Source organism: Monodon monoceros, unplaced genomic scaffold (assembly GCF_005190385.1).
Source record: "Monodon monoceros isolate NGI ecotype Baffin Bay Population unplaced genomic scaffold, NGI_Narwhal_1 Super_Scaffold_19, whole genome shotgun sequence".
Lineage (NCBI taxonomy): Eukaryota > Metazoa > Chordata > Mammalia > Artiodactyla > Monodontidae > Monodon > Monodon monoceros.
The window spans coordinates 8,678,534-8,701,762 of record NW_021703775.1 but is presented as its reverse complement, the minus strand read 5'-3'; the positions used below and the strand labels follow the sequence as shown (position 1 = coordinate 8,701,762).

The 23,229-nt window shown below is 51.4% G+C and overlaps 1 protein-coding gene across 1 annotated transcript in view; it reads left to right on the top strand.

The window, feature by feature from the left end:
- Window positions 1–22,982, top strand: part of CNNM3 (cyclin and CBS domain divalent metal cation transport mediator 3) — a 23,951-nt gene extending 969 nt beyond the window's left edge. Inside the window, exons 2-9 of the mRNA XM_029232506.1 lie at window positions 3–749; window positions 14,227–14,370; window positions 15,362–15,511; window positions 15,820–15,989; window positions 16,193–16,289; window positions 16,650–16,783; window positions 17,102–17,272; window positions 20,760–22,982. Coding sequence (XP_029088339.1) covers window positions 3–749; window positions 14,227–14,370; window positions 15,362–15,511; window positions 15,820–15,989; window positions 16,193–16,289; window positions 16,650–16,783; window positions 17,102–17,272; window positions 20,760–21,119 — 1,973 coding nt within the window. The 3' untranslated portion in view covers window positions 21,120–22,982. The remainder of the gene's footprint in view (window positions 1–2; window positions 750–14,226; window positions 14,371–15,361; window positions 15,512–15,819; window positions 15,990–16,192; window positions 16,290–16,649; window positions 16,784–17,101; window positions 17,273–20,759) is intronic.
- Window positions 22,983–23,229: the final 247 nt, after the last annotated feature.

The following is a 23,229-nucleotide window of genomic DNA, read 5'->3' as shown; positions in this document are numbered from 1 at the left end:
GGCGCTGGCGCCAGCCGAGGTGCAGGTGCTGCGCGAGAGCGGCTCGGAGGCGGAGCGTGCGGCGGCGCGGCGCCTGGAGCCCGCGCGGCGCTGGGCCGGCTGCGCCCTGGGCGCGCTGCTGCTGCTGGCCAGCCTGGCGCAGGCGGCGCTGGCGGTGCTGCTGTACCGCGCGGCCGGCCAGCGCGCCGTGCCTGCAGTGCTCGGCAGCGCGGGGCTCGTGTTCTTGGTGGGCGAGGTGGTGCCGGCTGCCGTGAGCGGGCGCTGGACGTTGGCGCTGGCGCCGCGCGCACTGATCCTCAGCCGCCTGGCAGTGCTGCTCACCTTGCCCGTGGCGCTGCCCGTGGGCCAGCTGCTGGAGCTGGCGGCGCGGCCAGGGCGGCTGCGCGAGCGCGTGCTGGAACTGGCGCGCGGCGGCAGCGACCCCTACAGCGATCTCAGCAAGGGCGTGCTGCCCTGCCGGACCGTGGAGGACGTGCTCACGCCCCTCGAGGACTGCTTCATGCTGGACGCCAGCACCGTGCTGGACTTCGGCGTCCTGGCCAGCATCATGCAGAGCGGCCACACGCGCATCCCTGTGTACGAGGACGAGCGTTCCAACATCGTGGACATGCTCTACCTCAAGGACTTGGCCTTCGTGGACCCCGAAGACTGCACGCCGCTCAGCACAATCACCCGCTTCTACAGCCACCCACTCCACTTCGTCTTCAACGACACCAAGCTGGACGCCGTCCTGGAGGAGTTCAAACGAGGTAACGGCCGGGGAATCGCGGAGGGGACTCGCATGTCAGCGCCCTACAGAAGGAGTGGGGGTTTAGGGAAGCTTCTGGGGAAGGGTCCCACCCTCGTGGAGGGCAGGGAAGCCTCTAAGGGCCCTTTTAATGAAGAGGATGGCTTTGCAGCTCCGAATGACCCTTCGAAATATCATTTAAAGGCTGTGGCTCTGAAACTGACAGTGCTATAGACAGCAAAAGTACCCTTCTCCTGGCAGGCCCCCAGTCTGGGGAGGTATGTCTACTTGGCTCTAACTCTCCAGCTCTTTACCAGGTCATTTCTGTGGCCTTTGGCTTTGTAGCAGGTCCAAACTCTTGGATAGAAACGGAAAGAACATAGAAGAGTATAGTCTTAAGGTACCTGGACTGCTGCTGTCTGCACACATATAATATAAAAGTATCTGGTCCTGTGATGTTTCCAGGGCATCATTGTTAAGGTCACTGATGGGCTGCTACCTTCCTGATTGGTAAAAGGAAGGGAAAGAGAATGATTGGTAAATGTTTTTCTACAGGTGTGGAATAAACTTCCACTGTAATTTCACCAGAAGCAACTTGATGGATACCAATTAGTCTCCCATTACTTTTTTTTTTTTAAACCCCGAGTAAGGTCTCAAGTTCTCTCAACTCCATATTTTCACCCTCTCCTTTCACCCTGGTAAAAACTGAGACTCTCGCATTGTGAAGGTTTGGATTCCCCTGCAGTCTCCCTCGCCGTTGTTGGGCTTGGGTGTCCTCCCCAGAGGACACTTGGCCACTAGCCAGGCTTTTCACACCTGAACTGCAGGATGGGCTTGGAGACACCTCAGGACTCTGGATGAGCTTCACCCTAAAGACTGAATAATTGCGGCAGAGAACTGAGCAGCTCCCCCTCATCTTTCTGGCAGCTGTGAAGTCTCCAGGCCTCTGTGAGCCCCTTGACTGTCAGGGCAGGGAGGCCAAGCTCTGCAGTAGTGACCATGTTACTCCTGCATTAGCACTGCTGTATGGAGGCCACTAGTGGGCGCTCTCGCGCACCACCTCCTGCTGAAGGGTGTTGAAGTTAGGCAGTAACTGTTATTACTGTATCTGGGGATCTCGGTGGGAGACTTTGATGGGCAGCCCTGGCTGCTTTGCTAGAGAATCTCTGATAAGCTCCTGGCTGTTTCTTCAGAGAGTAGCCACGCAGCCCTTCACTGGGGAGAGGGGCCTGGGTCGGGGCCAGGCAGCACCCCCAGTAGCAAGCACTCTGTCTCTGAGTAGTACCGTAGTCTCTGAGGCAGTGGGGACTCTCGTGGCCTGGTGGCCAGCCGTGCAGGCCCTGGAGTCAGCAGGGGAGGGTGCCATCCTGCCCCTGCCGCCTTCCAGCTTGAGGCCCTGGGGAGGCCGGGCTTGACCACCAGGGCGGTGACTGAGCAGAGCGTGGCACCAGCTGAGTGGTTTGCACAGATCACTGACTGGTGTGGAGACCACAGTTGTGGGGTCCCAATGGTTGGGGGGTCCAGTGAGAGGTGGTGGTAGCCTGAACAGGGGTGCACAGCGGGCCTGGAGGGCATTTGAAGGTGGGCTTAGGAGGATTTCGTGGTTAGCCCAGGGACTGGGGGGCAAGAAGAGGAGCCGAGGATGAACGTGCATTTTGGCTTGGTGGTGGCCTTGACCTTCCCTGAGGCAGAGCACACGCAGGGAAGAGAGGGCTTGGGGGCGGTGGCGGGTGGCAGGCAGACGAGTTCGTTCTGGACACGGGAATTTGTGGCTGTGCAGTGGCCCGAGAGGCAGGCTCCTAGGATTAGTTGATGTGCAGTGAGATGCAAGTGAAAGCCCCAAGCAGGAGGGAAGGATCTGGACGTCTGTGTTGAAGTGGTCCTAGGAAGCGGAGCCTAAAGAGGGGCACAGCAGGGAAGGGGTGGAGGGCAGAGAGGAGGGGCTGCGGAGGAGAGCCAGACCTGGGAACGCCCTGGAAACTAAGGGAAGGAGAGTGATCAGGAGAGAGGCTGGCGTCATGTCCTTTGGATCCAGCAACCAGGATACCCTTGACCTTTGCAGAGCGGTTGTGGTGCCATGGAGTGGGGTGCTGGGGATTGAAGTACGACAGCCGAAGGAGACAGGCCTTCCGGGAGGTATGGCTGCAGAGCGTAAGCCAGGGGGCAGTGGCTGGGAGAGGCTGGGCGGGCAGGAGGCCTTCTGCTCTTTGGTTTTAAGATGGGGGATCTTAAGATGGGGGATCTTAAGATGGGGGAGTCGAGTGGGTTTAGGTCGAAGTGTTGGTAGGAAGTTGCTGGTAGGGAGGGAAGGCCAGTGCAGGCTGCTTCTGTTCTGGGGTGGTGGCCTTGGGGCGGCTCTGGAGAGCGTCCTTCTAGAAGGCAGTGGGGGAGGGGTGCAGTCTGGAGGTTGAATGGGGGGCTCTTCAGTCCCCTCTGACTCCTGTGGAGAGTGAGGGCCATTCTCAGGGCAAGATGGCCACGTCTTTCCTGTGACATCCTGGGCTTTCTCTGCTCTCGTGCAGTGCAGTCCTTTGGCAGATAGCTTTATGTTTCCTCACTAAAGTCCTTGTTAGCCTAACACTCTTCATCATTCCTCTGCTCATGAACAAAGGGCATATCGCAGCCTCCCTGGTGCGTGAGGTTTTAGGAACCAATCCCCTTCCTGTCTCTCAGTCAAGTGTATGAGACGGTGGTCCCTCTGAATTCCCGAAGCTGGAGGCCCTGGCATCTTGGCAGCTACTGCCATTCCGGGCCCTGTTTCTTTCTCTCCTTCAGAGCACAGTTTTGGGACTGTGTAGTCTGGGAGAGGCACCTTCCCCGGTGAGGTGCCCCTCAGTCACTGTGCAGACTTGAGGTGACAGCTGATTGTTTTGTGCAGGCATTGCCAGGGGGAGCGCGTACTTTGGAGGCGTAGTAAGTAGCATGTATTTTCTTTAAAGCTATTAACCCCTGCCTTCTTTGTCAACCCCCAGTGACAACCACCAGTGACCTCAAGGACATTCAGCCAAAGGAGGGATTAGGATGGGTGCGCTTTTCGGAGTCTGCTTTAAACCCTGAGTTGTGGTTCATTGCCTGTCAGAAGCCAAAGGATTGCCCCAACTCTGAAGAGTCAGACCTGCTCAGACATCTGTGAGGGATGGTCACATAGTACTTTTCTCACAGGATACGTTCAGACAGTTTTTTTAAAAAAACGCTAAAGAGGGAAGGCAGAGGAATTTCATCGCCAACTGCATTTTTAGGAATGTCCTAGAAAATAGGCATTATGGAAGGGTCCTCTAGCATCCCTGTCGTTTGTGAGCGTTCTCGAGCCTGCTAACTAAAATCAGAACTCTAGAGCTTTTCAGAGCTTCCTGGTCGACGTCGGCAGGTGTGCCATCTACCCCTGGCCTGCGGCTCTGTAGAGCTTTCGCGGGGAGAGCCGACGGCACCTGTCTTGGGGCCTGTGTCCGTGTTTGCAGTCAGCCAGCCAGGGGGCCCCATATCTTCAGGGCATTTTATCCTATCAGATGAGAAGCTTGAATCCCTCCAGCTTCCCGTTCTCTGTGTGCCCCTTACTCCTTTCTGGTTGCCTCCTGGACCCCTCAAACATTCTGCCTTAAGGTTAGATCACGTGGCCACTGTTTGGGGGACCTTGCGAGGGCTCTTCTTTCTTCTGTTCATTATTGAATCATTTCATCACTGAGAACCTTGCGCCTATTTTATAGACGTTTTGAAAGCAAGGTAGAACTTAGTCATTCCTGTAGGTAACCTGCCAAAGGGACTGGCTTTGTGGAAGAAGGGGGCTGAAGTGGGTCCTCTGCTCCCAGATGGCCATCTAGAACCTGGGCTTTGGCTCCCGAAATCCCAGAAGACCGTTGACCCACATTGTGTGTCGAGCCTCAGCCTTCCTGATGTGGCCTAACGGATTTGTATCCCGTGGCAGAGCTGTTGGGGCGCTCGTAGCAGTGCTGCCTGCCTGCCGGTGTGAGCCATTCCAGCCCAAACACCAAGGGGTGGGAAGTGTCTGGAAATGCCATGTTCCTTATTCAGTGCCTCTGTCTCAGCAGGAATGGGCAGACAGTTCCCCAGGGACCCCTAGCCCCTTCCTCCTGGGAAGCGGGGAGGGAACTTAATGTGGGCATTTCCGCCTTTAATTTTTGTTCCAGGATGGTAGAGCCCCTAAAGAGGGCTGCTGGCTTCTCTTCAGTGGGGCCCTGAACTTGGCACCATGCCTATCTCCCAGAGGGGAAGGGGGCTCCTAAGATTCAGTCTTTTGTTCTCCTCAGTGAAAGTCACTTGAGTGGGGTGGGGGGAGTGTTAGGAGAGTGGACTCAGAGCCAGCTGCCTGGGTTCCAGCTTGGTAGGGTCACTGAACCTCTTTTGGCCTCAGTTTTCTCTGTGAACTGTAAAATGCAAATCATAATATGTGCCTTATAGAGTTGCCAGAGGGTTTGGTAAGTTAATAAATGAATAAAGCATTTGGTGGCTGGCACACAGTAAGCAAGCCCTAAGTATAGGCATGCCTTGGAGATATTGTGGGTTCAGTTCCAGACCACCACAGTAAAGCAAGTCATACAAGTGTTTTGGTTTCTCAGTGTATATAAAAGTTATGTTTTACGTGTAGAGTAAGATTGTTTATTTGAGATTTTTCTTGTTTCTTGAGGTGAGATTGAATTGCTATGAACTTCCCTCTTAGAACTGCTTTTGTTGTGTCCCATGGGTTTTGGGTGGTCGTGCTTTCGTTGTCATTTGTGTCTATGTATTTTTTTATTTCTTTGATTTTTTCAGTGATCTCTTGGTTATTTAGTAGTGCACTGTTTAGCCTCCACATATTCGTGTTTTTACAGGGTTTTTTTCCTGTAATTGATTTACAATCTCAGAGTGTTGTGGTAAGAAAAGATGCTTGATACGATTTCAGTTTTCTTAAATTTTCCAAGGCTTGATTTGTGACCCAAGATGTGATCTGTCCTGGAGAATGTTCCATGTGCACTTGAGAAGAAAGTGTATTCTGCCACTTTGGGGTGGAATGTTCTGTAAATATCAGTGAGATCTATCTGGTCTATTGTGTCATTTAAAGCTTATATTTCCATATTTATTTTCTGTTTGGACGATCTGTACATTGGTGTAAGTGGGGTGTTAAAGTCCCCTACTATTATTGTGTTACTGTCGATTTCTCCTTTCATGGTTGTTAGCATTTGCCTTACGTATTGAGGTGCTCCTATGTTGGGTGCAAAAACATTTGTAATTGTTATATCTTCTTCTTGGATTGATCATTATGTAGTGTCCCTCCTTATCTCTTGTAACAGTCTTTATTTTAAAGTCTGTTTTATCTGACATGAGTGTTGCTACTCCAGCTTTCTTATGATTTCCATTTGCATGGAATATCTTTCTCCATCCCTTCACTTTGAGTCTGTATGTGTCCCTAGGTCTGAAGTGGGTCTTTTGTAGACAGCATATATATGGGTCTTGTTTTTGTATCCATTCAGCCAGTCTTTGTCTTGTTTGGGGCATTTAATCCATTTACATTCAAGGTTATTATCGATATGTATGTTCCTATTACCATTTTCTTAATTGTTTTGGGTCTGTTTTTGTGTGTCTTTTTCTTCTCTTGTGTTTCCCGCTTAGAGAAGTTCCTTTAGCATTTGTTGTAAAGCTGGTTTGATGGTGCTGAATTCTCTTAGCTTTTCTTTGACTGAAAAGCTTTTGACTTCTCCATCAAATCTGAATGAGATCCTTGCTGGGTAGAGTAATCTTGGTTGTAGGTTTTTCTCTTTCATCTCTTTAAGTATATCCTGCCACTCCCTTCTGGCCTGCAGAGTTTCCACTGAAAAATCAGCTGATAACCTTATGGGGACTCCTTTGTATGTTATTTTTTGTTTTTCCCTTGCTGCTTTTAATATTTTCTCTTTGAATTTAATTTTTGTTAGCTTGATTAATATGTGTCTTGGGGTGTTTTTCCTAGGGTTTATTCTGTATGGGACTCTCTGTGCTTCCTGGACTTGGGTGACTATTTCCTTTCCCATGTTAGGGAAGTTTTCCACTATAATCTCTTCAAATATTTTCTCAGACCCTTTCTTTTTCTCTTCTTCTTCTGGGATCCCTGTAATTCGAATGTTGGTGTGTTTAGTGTTGTCCCAGAGGTCTCTGAGATTGTCTTCAATTCTTTTCATTCTTTATTCTTTATTCTGCTCCTTGGCATTTATTTCCACCATTTTGTCTTCCAGCTCACTTATTCATTCTTCTGCCTCCGTTATTCTGTTATTGATTCCTTATAGTGTATTTTTCATTTCAGTTATTGTGTTGTTCACCTCTGTTTGTTCTTTAGTTCTTCTAGATCTTTGTTAAACATTTCTTGTATTTTCTCAGTCTGTGCTTCCATTCTATTTCCGAGATTCTGGATCATATTTACTATTGTTACTCTGAATTCTTTTCCAGGTAGATTGCCTGTTTCCTCTTCATTTATTTGGTCTTGTAGGTTTTCCCTTGCTCCTTCATCTGTGACATATTTTTTTTGCCGTCTCTTTTTTTTTATGACTGGGATTGTGTTCCTGTTTTACTGGTTGTTTGGCCTGAGGCTTCCAACACTGGTAGAGCTGGTCTTGGTGCTGAACTCTGTGAGACCTCACTCTGATGAATATTCCCTGGGGTCTGAGGTTCTCTGTTAGTCTGATGGTTCGGACTCGGAGCTCCCACCGCCGGAGCTTCCGCCCGACCCTGGGCTTGCAAATCAAGATCCCGCAAGCCGTGTGGGGTGGCAAAAATAAAAAATAAAAAAGAACAATAACAAAGTAAAAAATAAAATTAGACTAGGAAACTAACAGATAACATAGTTAGATATGTTAGAAATAAAAATATAGATGAATCAACAACGGGAAGGTACATCAGTACCACAGTAGTAAAAAAGAGGTGGAGGGAGAAAAAAAAAAAAGGTGGTGGGGGAAGGCCTTGGCTGTGGAGGGCGGGGCCTAAGCAAGGGCGAGGTTTGGGTGGTGGGCGGGGCCTATGCTCAGGACCCACAGGGCTGGAAAAGGCCCTGGGGGCTGTGGGGGGTGGGGCTTAGGCTCAAGGAACAGAAGGAGCCCAGGCGGCCCCACACCCCTGGTCTCAGAGGGCAGGGGATCTCACCTGGGAGCCCAGCAGGCTTCCTGGGCTCAAGTGGGTGGGGAAAACACCCTTCTCTCCTCTCCTGCTCCTCCTGGAGGGCCCCTCCTGCCTGCCTCTCCTGATCCCCACCTGGCCTCCCTCCTATGCCCACAAGGACCCACGCAGCCTGGAGGGGCCTTGGAAGGCAGGGGATTGGTCTGGGAGCTCAGCAGGCTCCTTGTGCCTGAGTGGGCGGGGCAGTTGCCCTCCGCTCCTCTCCTGCTCCTCTGGCAGGACCCCTCCCGCCTGCCTCTCCTGATCTCCCTGTTCTCCCTCCTGTGCCCCCAGGACCCACGCAGCCTGGATGGGGCTTTGGAGGGGGGAACCAGATTGGGAGCTCAGCAGGCTCCTCGGCCCAAGTGGGCCATGCGATTGCCCTCCGCTCCTCTCCTGCTCTTCCTGGAGGGTCCCTCCCACCTGCCTCTCCTGATCTCCTGGCCTCAGGGGTGCTGATCTTGTCTGGCCTCCACTTCTCCTCCCCCCTCGTTCCCGCTGTGTCCTACCGGTTCACTCTGGGGTTCCTCCCGTCTCCTTGGGGGTCAGAGTCCCCCACAAGCAGACGGCAGGCGCCCTAGTTGTGGGGAGATGCTAACTCCGCGTCTGAAATAGAAACGAAGGAAACAATACCAAAGATCAATAAAACTAAAAGCTGGTTCTTTGAGAAGATAAGCAAAATTGATATACCCTTAGTCAGGGAAGTTCATTAAGAAAAAAAGGGAGAGGACTCAGATCAATAAAATTAGAAATGAAAAAGGAAAAATCACAACCAACACTGCAGAAATACAAAGGATTATAATAGACTATTACAAACAACTATGTGCCAATAAAATGGACAGCCACGAAGAAATGGACAAATTCTTGGAAAGGTACAATTTTCCAAGACTGAACCAGAAAGAATTAGAAAATATATAAACAGACCAATCACAAGTAATGAAATTGAAACTGTAATTAAAAATCTTCCAGCAAACAAAAGTCCAGGACCAAATGGCTTCACAGGTGAATTCTATCAAACATCTAGAGCAGAGTTAACGCTGATCCTTCTCAAACTCTTCCAAAAAATTGCAGAGGGAGAAACACTCCCAAATTCATTCTACGAAGCCACCATCACCCTGATATCAAAACCAGAAAAAGATATCATAGGGCTTCCCTGGTGGCGCAGTGGTTGAGAGTCCGCCTGCCGATGCAGGGGACGTGGGTTCATGCCCCGGTCCGGGAAGATCCCACATGCCGCGGAGCGGCTGGGCCCGTGAGCCATGGCCGCTGAGCCTGCGCGTCGGAGCCTGTGCTCTGCAACGGGAGAGGCCACAACAGTGAGAGGCCCACGTACCGCAAAAAAATAAATAAATAAGAAAGCAAGCAAGCAAGCAAGCAGGTTTGATCCCTGGTTGGGGAACTAAGATCCCACATGCTGTGCAGCATGGTCCTGCAGAAAATCAAACTAAAAAACCTTTATGGCTAAAAAATGTTAACCACCATCTGAGCCTTCATCGAGTTATAAACTTTTTGATTGTGGAGAGCCTTGCCTCGATGTTGGTGGTTGCTGGCTCATCAGGCTGGTGGCTGCTGATGGGGGCCGCTGTGGCAGTTCCTTAAGGTGACAGTGAAGCTTGCTCTATCAGTTGGCTCTTCCGTGCACCAGCGATGTCTCTGAAGCACCCAGCGCTTTGATAGCATTTTATCCACAGTAGAACTTCTTCCAAAATTGGAGTCAGTCCTGTCAAACCCTGCCAACCCCAACCCCTTATCAGTTAAGTTCATATGATGTTCTAAATCCTTTGTTGCCATTTCAACGGTCTTTGCAACATCTTTACCAAGAGTAGTTCCCATCTCAAGAAACCACTTTCTTTGCTCATCCATGAGAAGCAACTCCTCGTCCATTAAAGTTTTATCCTGAGGTGGCAGCACTTCAGTCACACCTTCAGGCTCCACTTCTCATTCTAGTTCCCTTGCTCGTCCTACCACATCTGCAGTTACCTTCCTTCATGAAGTCTTGAACCCCTCAAAGTCATCCATGAGGGTTGGAATCAACTTCTTCCAAACTCCTATCAGTGTTGATATTTTGATCTCTTTTCATAAATCATGAATGTTCTTAATGGCATCTAGAATGGTGAATCCTTTCCAGAAGGTTTTCAATTGAGTTTGCCCACATCCATCAGGGGAATCTCTACCTATGGCAGGTGTAGCCTTATGTAATGTAGTTCTTAATGTCATCTAGAATGGTGAATCCTTTCCAGAAGGTTTTCAATTGAGTTTGCCCACATCCATCAGGGGAATCTCTACCTATGGCAGGTGTAGCCTTATGTAATGTAGTTCTTAAATAGTAAGACTTGAAAGTTGAAATTACTCCTTGATCCATGGGCTACAGTATGATGTTCTGTTAGCAGTCATGAAAATAGCATTAGTCTCCTTATACAGCTCCATCAGAGCTCTTGGGTGACCAGGTGCATTGCTAATGAGCAGTACTACTTTAAAAGGAATCTTTTTTCTGAGCATTGGCTCTCAACAGCGGGCTTAAAATATTCGGTAAACCAATGTGTTGTCAGCCTTTATTGTTCCATTTATAGAGCACAGGCAGAGTAAATTTAGCGTAATTCTCAAGGGCCCTAGGATTTTTGGAATGGTAAGTGAGCATCGGCTTCAACTTGAAATCACCTGCTAACTGCATTAGCCCGTAACAAGAGGGTCAGCGTGTCCTTTGAAGCTTTAAAACCAGGCCTTGGCTTTTCCTCTCTGGCTGTCAAAGTCCTAGATGGCATCTTCTTCTAATATAAGGTGGTTTTGTCCACATCGAACATCTGTTGTGTCGTGTAACTACCTTCATTAACGATCTTAACTAAATCTTCTGGATAAGTTTTTGCAGCTTCTACACCAGCACTTGCTGTTTCACCTCACTCTTTTATGTTATGGAGACAGCTTTCCTTAAATGTCATGAACCGATCTCTGGTAGCTTCTTTTCATCTGCAGCTCCCTCACCTCTCTTAGCCTTGATAGAATTGAGAGGTGGGGCCTTGCCCTGGGTTAGGTTTTTGGGTAAGGGAATGTTGTAGCTGGTTTGATCTTCTATCCAGACCACTCGAACTTTCTCCATATCAGCAAGAAGGCTGTTTGGCTTTCTTACCATTCACATGTTCACTGGAGTAGCACATTTATTTGCTTATTTGTTTATTTTTATTTTTTGAAGCAGCTCTTATTTATTTAAAAATTTTTTTAAAATTATTTATTTATTTATTATTTATTTTTGGCTGCATTGGGTCTTCGTTGCTGCGTGCGGGCTTTCTCTAGTTGTGGTGAGCGGTGGCTACTCTTCTTTGCGGTGCGCAGGCTTCTCATTGCGGTGGCTTCTCTTGTTGCGGAGCATGGGCTCTAGGTGTGCGGGCTTCAGTAATTGTGGCACGTGGGCTCAGTAGTTGTGGCGCACAGGCTTAGTTGGTCCACAGCATGTGGGATCTTCCTGGACCAAGGGCTCGAACCCGTGTCCCCTGCATTGGCAGGCGGATTCTTAACCACTGCGCCACCAGGGAAGCCCTGGAGTAGCTCTTTTAATTTCCTTCAAGAACTGTCCCTTTGCATTCACGACTTGGCCGTTTGGTGCACGAGGCCTAATTTTCAGCCTGTCTCAGCTTTTGACATGCCTTCCTTGCTAAGCTTAATCATTTCTAGCTTTTGTTTTAAAGTGAGAGGCCTGTGATTCTTCCTTTCACTTGAACACTTAGAGCCTATTGTAGGGTTATTAATTGGCCTAAATTTCAGTATTGCTGTGTCTCAGGGAACAGGGAGAGAGGAGAGGAGAGGGAGAGAGACAGGGGATGACCGGTTGGTGGAGCAGACACACACAGTATCTATCAAGTTCCCCGTCTTATGTGGGTGCAGTTGGTGGCGCTCCCCCAAAACAATTACAATAGTAACATCACAGATCGCCTTAACAGATAGAATAATAATGGAGTTTGCAACTCTGGAAGAATTACCAAAATGTGACACACAGAGTGAGCAGATGCTGCCTGAAAAATGGTGCCGATAGACTTGCTCGACGAAGCATTGCCACACACCTTCAGTTTGTTGGAAAAAAAAAACAAGCAGTATCTGTGAAGCACATTGAAATGACGTAGGCCTGTACTGCATTTCTTCAGTTCTCAGTTGCACCGTTTTTTTTGTATTTTAACATCTCTGTAACCAGGATGTCTCATGATTGATGACATCTTGGATTTGATGACATACAGTAAATGTGATCTTTTTATCCTTTTACAGCCTCCTTCCTTTCTTGATCATCTGGTTAGTGGTCTAATAATAATAGCTTTTACTTGACTCTTGACATTTTCATTCCCTCCAACTTTGGAGCAGAGGTCTTCCTATACCTGATTACTGGGGGTGGGGCAGGGGGCACGGATGCTGAAAGAATGAGGCAGGGGCATGCCAGCTGCTTCCGAAGCATGTGCTTCTAAACCCAATCACTACATTGTCATTGAACCCAAGGTATGTAAAGTAGGATTCACACAAAGAGGTGAGCTTGACTTTTTGCTTTACCAAAGGATTCTTGAAGCAAGCACCCCTTTACATGCAGGTCCAGGCCGGCTTTTACCCTATGCTTTATTCACTAGTAATAAAAAGGGGCAGCAACCTAAATGTCCATCGACAGATGAATGGATAAATAAGATGTGGTACATATGCAAGTGAATACTCCTCAGCCAGGAAAAAGAATAAAGTGATGTCATTTGCAGCAACGTGGATGAACCTAGAGATTATTACACTTAATGAAGTAAGTCAGACAGAGAGACAAACATATATATCACTTTTATGTGGAATCTAAAAAATAGTACAAATTACACAAAACAGAAACAGACATAGAAAACAAACTTATGGTTACCAAAGGGGGGAGGGAGGGATAAATTAGGAGTGTGGGATTAACATATACAAACTACTATACATAAAATAGATAAGCAACAAGGATTTACTGTATAGCACAGGGAACTATACTCAAAATCTTGTAATAACTATAGTGGAAAATAATCTGAAAAAATATAACTGAAACACTTTGCTGTACACAGTGTGAACCAACAATATTGTAAATCAGCTGTACTTCAGTGAAAAGAAAGTACTGTTAAAAAGGGGTGGGGGCATGCTTGAGATGAGTTTGCTCTCAGTTCCATATCCTAGACCTGCACAGTCCAGCCCAGTCGCCACTACCCACAAGTGGCTGCTGAGTTCTTGAACGGTAACCAGTCTGAATTGAGATGTGCAGTGAGTGCCAAACACACACCAGATATCAAAGACTTAGTACCCAAAAAAGGAAAAATATCGATTCATATGTTTATACTGACCGCATGTTGAAATGATATTTTGATTATATTGAGTTGATCATAAAATACTATTAATTTCATTTCTGTCTCTTTAATTTTTTTAATGTAGCTACTCAAAAGTTTTAAATTACCTGTATGGCTTGCAATTCTGTTTCTTTTTGTTCTTTTAAATGGTTTTTTTTGACGTGAACCATTTTTAAAGTCTTTATTGAATTTGTTACAATATTGCTTATGTTTTATGTTTTGGTTTTCTGGCCCTGAGGCATGCGGGATCTTAGCTCTCTGACCAGGGATCGAACCCGCACCCCCTGCATTGGAAGGCGAAGTCTTAACCACTGGACCGCCAGGGAAGTCCCACGTTCTGTGGCTTTTGGACAAGCATAAAGCTTTATGGAGAAAAAGCCCTTACCTGAAACAGAGTATATTCTTGAAGTTTCCCTAACATTCCCCAGCACTCTGAGGCTGGGCTTTTCTCAAGCTTACATTTTCTCGTAAAACAAGCAGTTAGCTCACCTGAGGAGGATGCAGAGGAGGAAGGAGAAGAGTTGCAGCTTCCTGCTCTTCCTCCCGCACAGTTTGGGCTCTAACTGGCTGATTATCATCATCTTCATCCCCTGGGTGACTTTCATGCACCTCGGCTCCTGGAAATACAGGGCAGCCTTCAGAATTGGGAACGCTCCCTTTGGAGACTCAGGCGGGGTGGCCCCTCTCGGCTTCCGCATTCAGACCGTCCCCGGGGAGCCAGCGTCTTTGGTGTCGGCGCCCTGTGTCCACGGTCCGGTTGCTGCTGTTTACGGTGTCTGTTGTGGTCCAGATGCATCCTTGTCTAAACCACGTTTACGGCGTGGAGTCGCACAGACCCGGGGTGACTCCAGCTCCGCCGCTGCCTGGGGGGACTTGGGCAGGTGGACATGGGGTCCAAGACTTACTCCTCACGGGCACCTAGGAAGAGTCTCTCCTGGTGCCTGGCCTGTTGTGGGAACATAGACATCAGTCTCTGTCCTTGTGATGGGCCAGTCACATGGGACTAAGGAAAACAGGAGGTCCCCTAGCAAGCTGTAACGCAGGTGTCCCTCCCCGCAGGGAAGTCCCACCTGGCCATCGTGCAGAAGGTGAACAACGAGGGCGAAGGTGACCCCTTCTACGAGGTGCTGGGCCTGGTCACCCTGGAGGACGTCATCGAGGAGATCATCAAGTCCGAGATCCTGGACGAGTCTGAAGACTACCGTGAGTCGTGGCCCTGGCGCTTTTCTGGCTCAGCCGGTCTTTCGAGCTTACAGAGACGTGTGTATCAGAGGATGGCAGGTCTCCGTGTTGTCAGAAGCGGGGCTGGATCTCGGGTCAGAGCCGTCACGTACCCAGGCCCCGTCTCCCTACCCCTGCGTAGGCCGGGATTGCCCCTTGCAGGAGGGAGGGCTCACACGTGTGCCTGGACGCAGAGCCGTGGGGGTGCGTCCCATGGGTGGCTTTGCAGTCCCAGGGCTTGCCTGGAGCTCTGCCTTTAACGGGCTTTTTCCCAGTCTTTATCTTCCTTGGTCCGTTTGCGTTCTCTTGTTCTGTTGTATAGAAGTGTCTTCTCAAAGAAGCCCATTCTTTACTGCTGAGAGGTTCTTCCCCAAACAGATGATCGTGGGGCCTGTGATTGTGTTTTAGAAGTGCCTGACTCTTGGGATGGCACCTGCGGTCTGCAGGGCAGACGCAGAGCCCATGCTTGACGGCGGGCCTCACGTGGGCCCTCTGGGACACTGAGCTGCCCGCCCTGTGAGCTTGGAAGTGAATCTCTGCCCACGTGTCTGTCCCCCAAATGCAGCATTTTGGTTTGGCATCTCAGACTGCCGTAGGCACGGGGTCTGCAGGTTAGCGGCTGTTTGGCACCAGTAATCCTCGAACATGTGCTTTCTAGCGAGGGGCCTGTTGTTTTATATAAGCTGTCTGCCATCATATCGGCATTATCTTCTCCCAGCTCCGAGGAGGGAGCAGGCCTCTCTGCTACTTCTCGGGACATCGCTGGAACGCAAGCTGCCGCCCCTCTGACGGGGCACCATATCACTGCCTGGGTGGAGTGGCCGCCAGGTGCTGTCAAGACAGCAGTGACCTGATGCTGTCCCCCCAGGAGCCCCGAGGCCTTGTGGGGAGGGAGAGGCAATGTGCCCCTTGGTCCGGTCATGTTGATGGAGGGCTGCTGGAGCCTAAGCAGGCCCTCTTCTCCCCGCCCCAGGAGACACCGTGGTGAAGAAGCAGCCTGTGTCTCTGAGCGCCCCTCTCAGGCAGAAAGAGGAATTCTCCCTGTTCAAGGTGTCTGACGATGACTATAAAGTGAAAATCTCGCCTCAGCTGCTCTTGGCCACCCAGCGCTTCCTTTCCCGAGGTGAGGGTGAGGGTGAGGGTGAGGGTGGGCCTCGTCCCTGCTCACCGGCCAGTGGATCAGGACACCCCCCCCCCCCGTTCCCAGTAAGCAGGAGGGTGTCCAGGAGAACTTTGGCGACTCTCTCTGCCGCCCTGTCATTAGCTCGGGTCACTTGAAGGCGGCTCCTCTGTGGGTGGTGGAGAGCCACGGCCGGGTGGGTGTTGTGGGAGGCTGGGGGAGCCGAGGCATGCAGCGGGAGGCGGGCGGGTACACGGGCTGTGCTGGGCCCGGTGGACACTGTCCCCGCACCTGTTTCCCCTGTGGGGCAGAGGTGGATGTATTCAGCCCGCTGCGAATCTCCGAGAAGGTCCTGCTGCACCTGCTGAAGCATCCCAGCGTCAACCAGGAAGTGAGGTTTGACGAGAGCGACCGCCTGGCCGCCCACCACTACCTGTACCAGCGCAGCCAGCCGGTGGACTATTTCATCCTCATCCTGCAGGTACCTGCGAGCCCGGCCTGGAGCCCGCCGCTTGCTTAGGAAGTGGGGAGGGTCTGAGAAGCGGAAGGAAGATCCAGATGCACCTGCCCTGGATAAGTGGGGTCGGTGCTCTCTCCTTGTGCTCTTTGCTGGCAGGAAGGATAACCTGTCCACCTCTTTCTTTCCCTGTCCCTCTCTCCTCCCCCTCTTCCCCGACCTCCCAGGGCAGGGTTGAGGTGGAGATCGGGAAAGAGGGCTTGAAGTTCGAGAATGGGGCCTTCACCTACTATGGAGTGTCCGCCCTGACGGCGCCGTCCTCGGGTAAGCTGCAGCCGTCCCAGAGCTGGAGGCAGGGGTCGGCGGCTGGATGGGCGTTGCCGAGGCTCTCCAGTGCCCCGCGTCCGGCCTGTCCTTCCTGCAGATCCCGTGCCTCCTGCAAGGCAGTCTGCCTTGGGGTGTGCTGGCCCTTCTCGTCTGCGGGCTGCATGGGGGGTGGGGCAGCATTTCTTCGGGGCTCATCTTTGTTGCTCTCCCCACCACTGCACAACTTTTCCCAGGAGGAGCATGTTTGCCATCCTTTTCAGAGCCCCTGGCTGTATTCCCTCACCAGGGTGATTTGTGGGGTGGATCTCAGAGGCTGGGTGGGGCTGGCCTGCTCCGTCACCCACTGTCCTCTCATAGTTCACCAGTCCCCGGTGTCCTCGCTCCAGTCCATCCGCCACGACCCGCTGCCCGAGCCCGCCGAAGGCACCCGCTTGTCTGCATACTGTCCTGACTACACCGTGAGGGCCCTCTCTGACCTGCAGCTCATCAAGGTGACCGTCTGGGCTGCTCACTGGTGCTGGCTTTTAACCAGCTTTGCGTCCCCGAGGGCTAGACCAGCTGGTCACACATTTGAATGGATTAAGAATAAATTCTGATGGAGTCTGTCTGAGACTTCCCAGAGCAAGACCTTGTACTTGCTGTGGAGGGTGGACGGCCTGGCCCCTCTGTCTGCTGGTGACCTAAGCACCCATTCCTTGGAGATGTTAACAACGCTTCCGCCCCGCACGCCCCCCACCCCCCAACCCTGGTTTGGGGGCTTGAGGGCAGGAGGGAGGGGTGTGGCCCCTCACCTCACCTTCTCCGTTCAGCTGCACGAGTTGCAACGCTTCCTGTGCCCCAGGTCACGCGGCTGCAGTACCTCAATGCACTCCTGGCCACCCGAGCCCAGGCCGTGCCGCAGTCCCCTGAGAACGCGGACCTCCAGGCCGTCCCAGGCAGCCAGACCCGGCTCCTTGGTGACAAGACAGCCACAGCCACAGGTGAGCCCCGTGCGGCTGCATCCTGCGGCGTTGACCCCAGGGCGAGCGTGCCCTTTGCCGTCCTGGCTGCACACACAGACCTGCTCTCTCTGCCCTCGCCCTGCCCTACATTTGTTCTTTTTCCCTTTTGTCTCCCCGTTCTTTTCTCTCTCCCTTCTTGTGTTGTTTGTTTTGTGTTTTTTTTTGTTTTTTTTTTTTTAAGAAGATGTTGGGGGTAGGAGTTTATTAATTTACTGATTTATTTTTGCTGTGTTGGGTCTTCGTTTCTGTGCGAGGGCTTTCTCTAGTTGTGGCAAGCAGGGGCCACTCTTCATCGCGGTGCGCGGGCCTCTCACTATCGCGGCCTCTCTTGTTGCGGAGCACAGGCTCCAGACGCGCAGGCTCAGTAGTTGTGGCTCACGGGCCTAGTTGCTCCGCGGCATGTGGGATCCTCCCAGACCAGGGCTCGAACCCGTGTCCCCCGCATTAGCAGGCAGATTCTCAACCACTGCACCACCAGGGAAGCCCCCTTCTTGTGTTTTTAATAACTCGTCACCGCTGAGCTATAGGTCAGCTGACGTTCTGAGTAGGAGCATGTAAGTCAGCATTTTCTCTCCAGGGCCTGTAGGGTGGGTTGATTTAATTAGAGGATACAGTTGACCCTTGAACAACAGCAGGTTAGGGGCGCCAACCCTCTGCGCAGTCAAAAGTCTGTGTATAACGTGGTCGGTCCTCTGTATTTGTGGTTCTACATCCGCAGATTCAACCAGCTACAGCCTGTGTAGTGCTGGAGTATTTACTGTTGAAAAATAATCTGCACATAAGTGGACCCACGCATTTCAAACCTGAGTTGTTCAAGGGTTAACCGTAGTTGCTAAGTGGGAGTATGGTCACGTTCAGGCGCTGTATTGGGTCATTTGGGGTTAGGGTTAGGTCACCTAGAAAGTGAAGATTTGGGTCACCAGTGGGCCTGGCTCAGAAGGTAGGTGGCTGGTGGACACCATCCCCAAAACCCAGAAGAGCACCTCCTGTGGCGTTTGGTCCCATCCAGGCATTCCACTGGGAGCAGGAAGAAACAGACTTTGCAGAGTGGGATGGGAAACCCCACACTTAGAGTGTAAGGAGGGAAAATAAAAAAGGAGCCTGTGAAGGGTGGGCTTTGGGTGGGAGTGGTAAAACACATCAGGGAACTTTCTTGTCCTTGTTATTCGAAAAGGTACTTTTATGCTGACCGAGCTCCTAGGTTGGGGTCTGAGGTCCTCCGGGGCTTGGCGGGGCTCCTAGGTTGGGGTCTGAGGTCCTCCGGGGCTTGGGAGAGGCCGTGGAAGGAACTGCAGGGGCCTGACCGCCTATGCTCCATCCTCCTTACCCTGCAGTGGGGACGCCGAGCTCTTAACACTTCCCATGCCAAGCCCTGTGCTAAGGGCTCTCCTCGTCCTGACTCATCTAAGAAAACTTCCCTGAAGTTTTGAGAGGTGGTAGTTGTCACGCCCATTTTAGAGGTAAAGAGTCGGAGGCCGGGAGAGACGGGCACTCTGGCTTGGATGCACCCTTGGTTACCGGACCCACGTTTGAGAAGGGAAACGTGTTTTTATAATGGAAAGGTGCTTCCTGAGCTGCGTTGGTGGCTCCACTCCTGCGAGCCCCATCTGTGGTGCTGGTGAAGGACCCTGGGGGGTTGCGTTGGGTCCTGGATCCGGGCCTGGTCACGGTCCTTTTGGAATGAACGGACCCTTCATTGACCTCTTAGGGCGGAGCCCGCGCCTCTGTTTACCCACTGTGACGGTCTTTTATTTTGTGAGGCACCCCTCACACAGAGGTTCACACCGTCAAGTTAGACTCGGGTCTCAAAGGCCAGGACGTTTTTGTTTTTCAAAATGTGAGCCTTTTGGCTTTGGTTTCCTTACATGTGAGCCTTTTCTGGCTCCATCTGCTACTCTGACTGCACAGGTTGTGTATAAGGTACAAACTTAAATCTAAGAATCCTGGTTTTTCCTTTCATTTCATCTTTTATCACATACCCAGAGGGTTTTTAATCCTTTTGTGGCTTCGGTGGCTCGTGAGGCAGTCCTCTGAGAGAATCGTTTTTAGTGGCTCATGGGTCATTTCCTCTTTGTAATGGATTACCAACCAGCCCCTGTTCTGTAGTCATGATGTTGGTGATTTTCCCCTAAGTGCGGCCTGACATTGGCCCTGGGGGGCCCTCAGGGTCTTGCACTTTATCTCTGTTAACCTGTTGCTTCACTGCCCGGGGAGCTCAGTGTCGCTACACGTGTTGGACATGTCCCCGGGGCGCTGCTGAAATGGTGCAGGTCAGAGCCATCCTCTGGGTGACTGGCTCTAGCTTCCTCAGCAGAGAAGTGTCTGAAATGCTTGGAAAGCACGATGATTTTGAGCTGCCTTCAGCCGGGTCGGCAAATGGCGTGAGGGCCAAATCTGCCTGTTCTCGTAACGTTTTACTGGAGGTGCCCATCTGCTGAGGGATTGTACTCGGCTGCAGGTGGAGTTGCCTCGTTGCCCCCGAGGCCTGCAAAGCCTAAGAAGACTGGCCCTTTACAGAAACACCTTCCGGAACCCTGGTCCGCTGCTTCACATTCGGAAAACCCCCTCCACATCGATCAGTCCCAGAGTGAGATTCCCAGGGAGAGTCCGAGCTTGACACCGAGCCTCCTGGGCCACTCTCGCCCCCGCGGCCCTGACTCTGCGGTGCTGCCCAAGCTGCCCGAGCGGAGCGGTTCTGCCGGAGCAGCTCCATAGCTGGTCTTCTCTCTCTCTCCCTCCCTCTCCCTCTCCTCCCCCTCCCTCCCCTCCCTCTCTCCCTCCCCTCCCTCCCCTCCCTCTCTCCCTCCCCTCCCCCTTCCTCTCCCTTTCCCTCTCCTCTCTCTAGCTTTCCCAGTAGGCCTTTCCCTCTTTGGCACATTTGGAAACTGCAGTTGATAATTGACTGTGGACTAGTGAGCATTTTTTGTTTTAAGACAACACGCAAGGTAAATATCTTGCCTTTTACTTTACCTTCTCTTTGCTTTCCTTTGCCAGCCTGTTAGCTGCTGGGGGCCACTGCAGACCTCTCCCCCCAGATGGGGGGCACTTCTCCATGGGGGTGAGTGGGTGCTTCCTGTCCCTTGTTGCTACTTCTCATCTCATTTTTCTGGAGGGCAAGAGGGACCATGAAATGCCTGCTCAGCCTTGGAAACAAAAGCTCCCTTCCAGCGCCTGCTGTGTTGTCTGGGCAGCCGCCTCCTGCCTGGCCTTATGGCCTCGGCCTCCCACAGGCAGGAGCCCTGCCTCTCAGTGATGGCATCCGTCTGGCAGTGGTTTTCTCTCACGAGGCTGAGCATTTTCCTAACTAAACGCTCCCAGCTCTGCCTCGATGTCTCCCGAGGAGGCCTGAGGCTCCTCGGCCCCCCGCCTCCCTGCGCCTTCCCGTCCTAAAGAGGACTGAACACCTGGGGTCAGGGGACCCGCTGCCTGTACGGGCTCCGATGCCGATTTTCCCTCTCCCCTCTAGGGTCCAGCCACAGCAGACCCGGCCTCCCGGCGGAGGAGAGCCCTGGGCGGAACCCGGGAGTTTAACCGCTTGGCAGGCAGCCCCAGGTCTGGGGAACGGACAATCACGTGGGGAACTGGAGCGAGCCAAGGAGCGGCTTCCTGCCAGCCTGTCCGCATCCCCTGCAGGCCACGTTTTAGATGGCCCTCGTGGACGCGGGTCCTGGCTGCCCTCAGAACCAGAGGCTGGTGCCAGGAGCCTCAGCAGGTCCTGCCCCCCTTTAGGAGATGGGGGTCCACCGGGGCCAGCCCTCCAGGCCTGCTTCCGAACGGAATGAAAGGAACAGTGCCACCTCCAGTCCCTGGGCCAGCCTCCCTGTGACAGTGCAGTGTGTTTATACCTCTTCTGGCCAAGCCACCACGTGAGTGCACGGTTACCGCCTCTCTGCAGCCGTGACCTGTTCTCTCTCTGCTTTTCATCTGCCAGCCTCCTGCTGCTGGCAGCACCAGTGTGGGCTGGGGGTTCACATCCGTGGCCTTGGCCCCTGTGACCTTTCAGGCTTCCCTTACGATGCCATGCTTCAGAGCACGCGCCCAGCCTGTCCCATGTGCCAAACCTGGAAGCAAGCCTGTCACACCAGCCCCGCTCCCTCCCGTGTAGGTGGCTTTCTCATGCTGGCCCCGCGGGGCTGAGGAACCTCTTCCTCCTGCCACTCCTCAGCCTGCCTGGCTCAGTCGCCACTAACAGTATTGTCGTTTCCTGTGTTTCAAGAAGAGGTCACACGTGGGAGGAAGGGACCGCTCTGCTGCACCTAAGCCTTTGTCGTGGGGTTCCGGGGAGGGCAGCCCGCGGCCCCCCTGGGGGCGCCGTGTGGCTGTCAGGTGCGTGGAGGGTGGCCAGGGTGGCCAGGGCTGGTTGTGAACCAGGTGGAACCCTCTCCGTCCTTTGGAAAAAAGAACATGACGTCGGAGTTTTTCTTAGATCTCTGAAGCATTTCAAGCTCTTTGCTATTTTCCTTTTCTAGCTCTGGGGTTTTAGAGAAGCGGGAACGAGAAGGTATTTGTCTCGCCTTCTGGTTCACCTAAAGTCACCTTCCACAGTGTTTCAGCTGCGCAGAAACCAGGGCATCACGGGGACCAAGGATGGGGAGGGGGCAGGATTTCTGGAACCTTTCCCAAAGGTATTTGGGTCCTTATCCAGGATCAGTGGGAATGAAGGCCAAGAAACAGTGGCATGCTCACCGAGAGACTTTTCTCAAGGAATTCTCTCCAGGAGCAAACCCAGGTGGGAAGTAGATACTTTAAATTCTCTCTCTCCAGAACAGTGGTTCTTAACTTTGGCTGCACATTGGAAATCACCTGGCAAATTAAAAATACTGATACCTGGGGCCCACCCCCCAGGGATTCTGATTTAACCAGTCCAGGCATCAGGATTTTCTTCTTTAAAATTATTTTAGGTTCACAGATCATATACCCTTCACACCCGCTTCCCTGAATATCTCACATAACCTTGGTGCATTTATCGAAACTAAAAAATTAACATGGGTACAAAACTATTAACTAAATTACAGACTTGGATTTTTATCAGATTTTCCATCATGTCCCTTTTCTGTTGCAGGATCCAATCCAGGACACCAAGTTGCATTTAGAGCTATTGCTTTTTTTTTTCCTAAGTAACTTGTTACTTTGAAATAATTAACAGATTCATAGGAAGTTGCAAAGATAGAGGTCCCATGTACCCTTCACCCAGTTTTCCTCAACGATTACATCTTACATAGTTACAGTGCAGTATCAAGACCAGGAATCTGACACTGGTGCAATGTGGGCATATAGTTCTATAGCATCTTATCACATGTAGATTTGTGTAACCACCACTGCAATCTAGATACAGAACTGTTCCTCCCTAGGATCTCCCTCCAACAGACCCTTTATTAGAGCCCCACCCCCACCCCCTCTGGCCACTATCCCTAATTCCTGGCAACCACTAATCTGTCCATCATCTCTATAATTTTGTCATTTCAAGAATGTTGTATAAATGGGATCTTAACAGTATGTAACCGTTGGGACTGGCTTTTTTCACTCAGCATAATGTTCTGGAATCTCCTCCAGGCTGTTGCACGTGTCAATGGCTCATTCCTTTTTGATGGCTGTGTGGTGTTCCATCATATACTCACTGTCCTGTCTAAGGACATCTGGGTGGTTTCCAGTTTTTGGCTATTCCAAATAAAGCTGCTATGAACATTCATTACAGGTTCTTGTGTAAACATGGGTTTTCTTTTCTCTTAGCTAAATGTCTAGGAGTGCAGTTGCCAGGTCGTACGGTTACTGCATATTTAAGTTTTAAAAGAAGCCGCCGAGCTTTTTCAGGGTGCCTGTACAGCCGTACGCTCCCACCAGCAATGTGGGAGTATTTTCCCACATCCACTCCAGGATTTGGTATTGTCACTATTTTCTATTTCAGCCACTCTGGTAGGTGTGTAGTGCTATCTCAT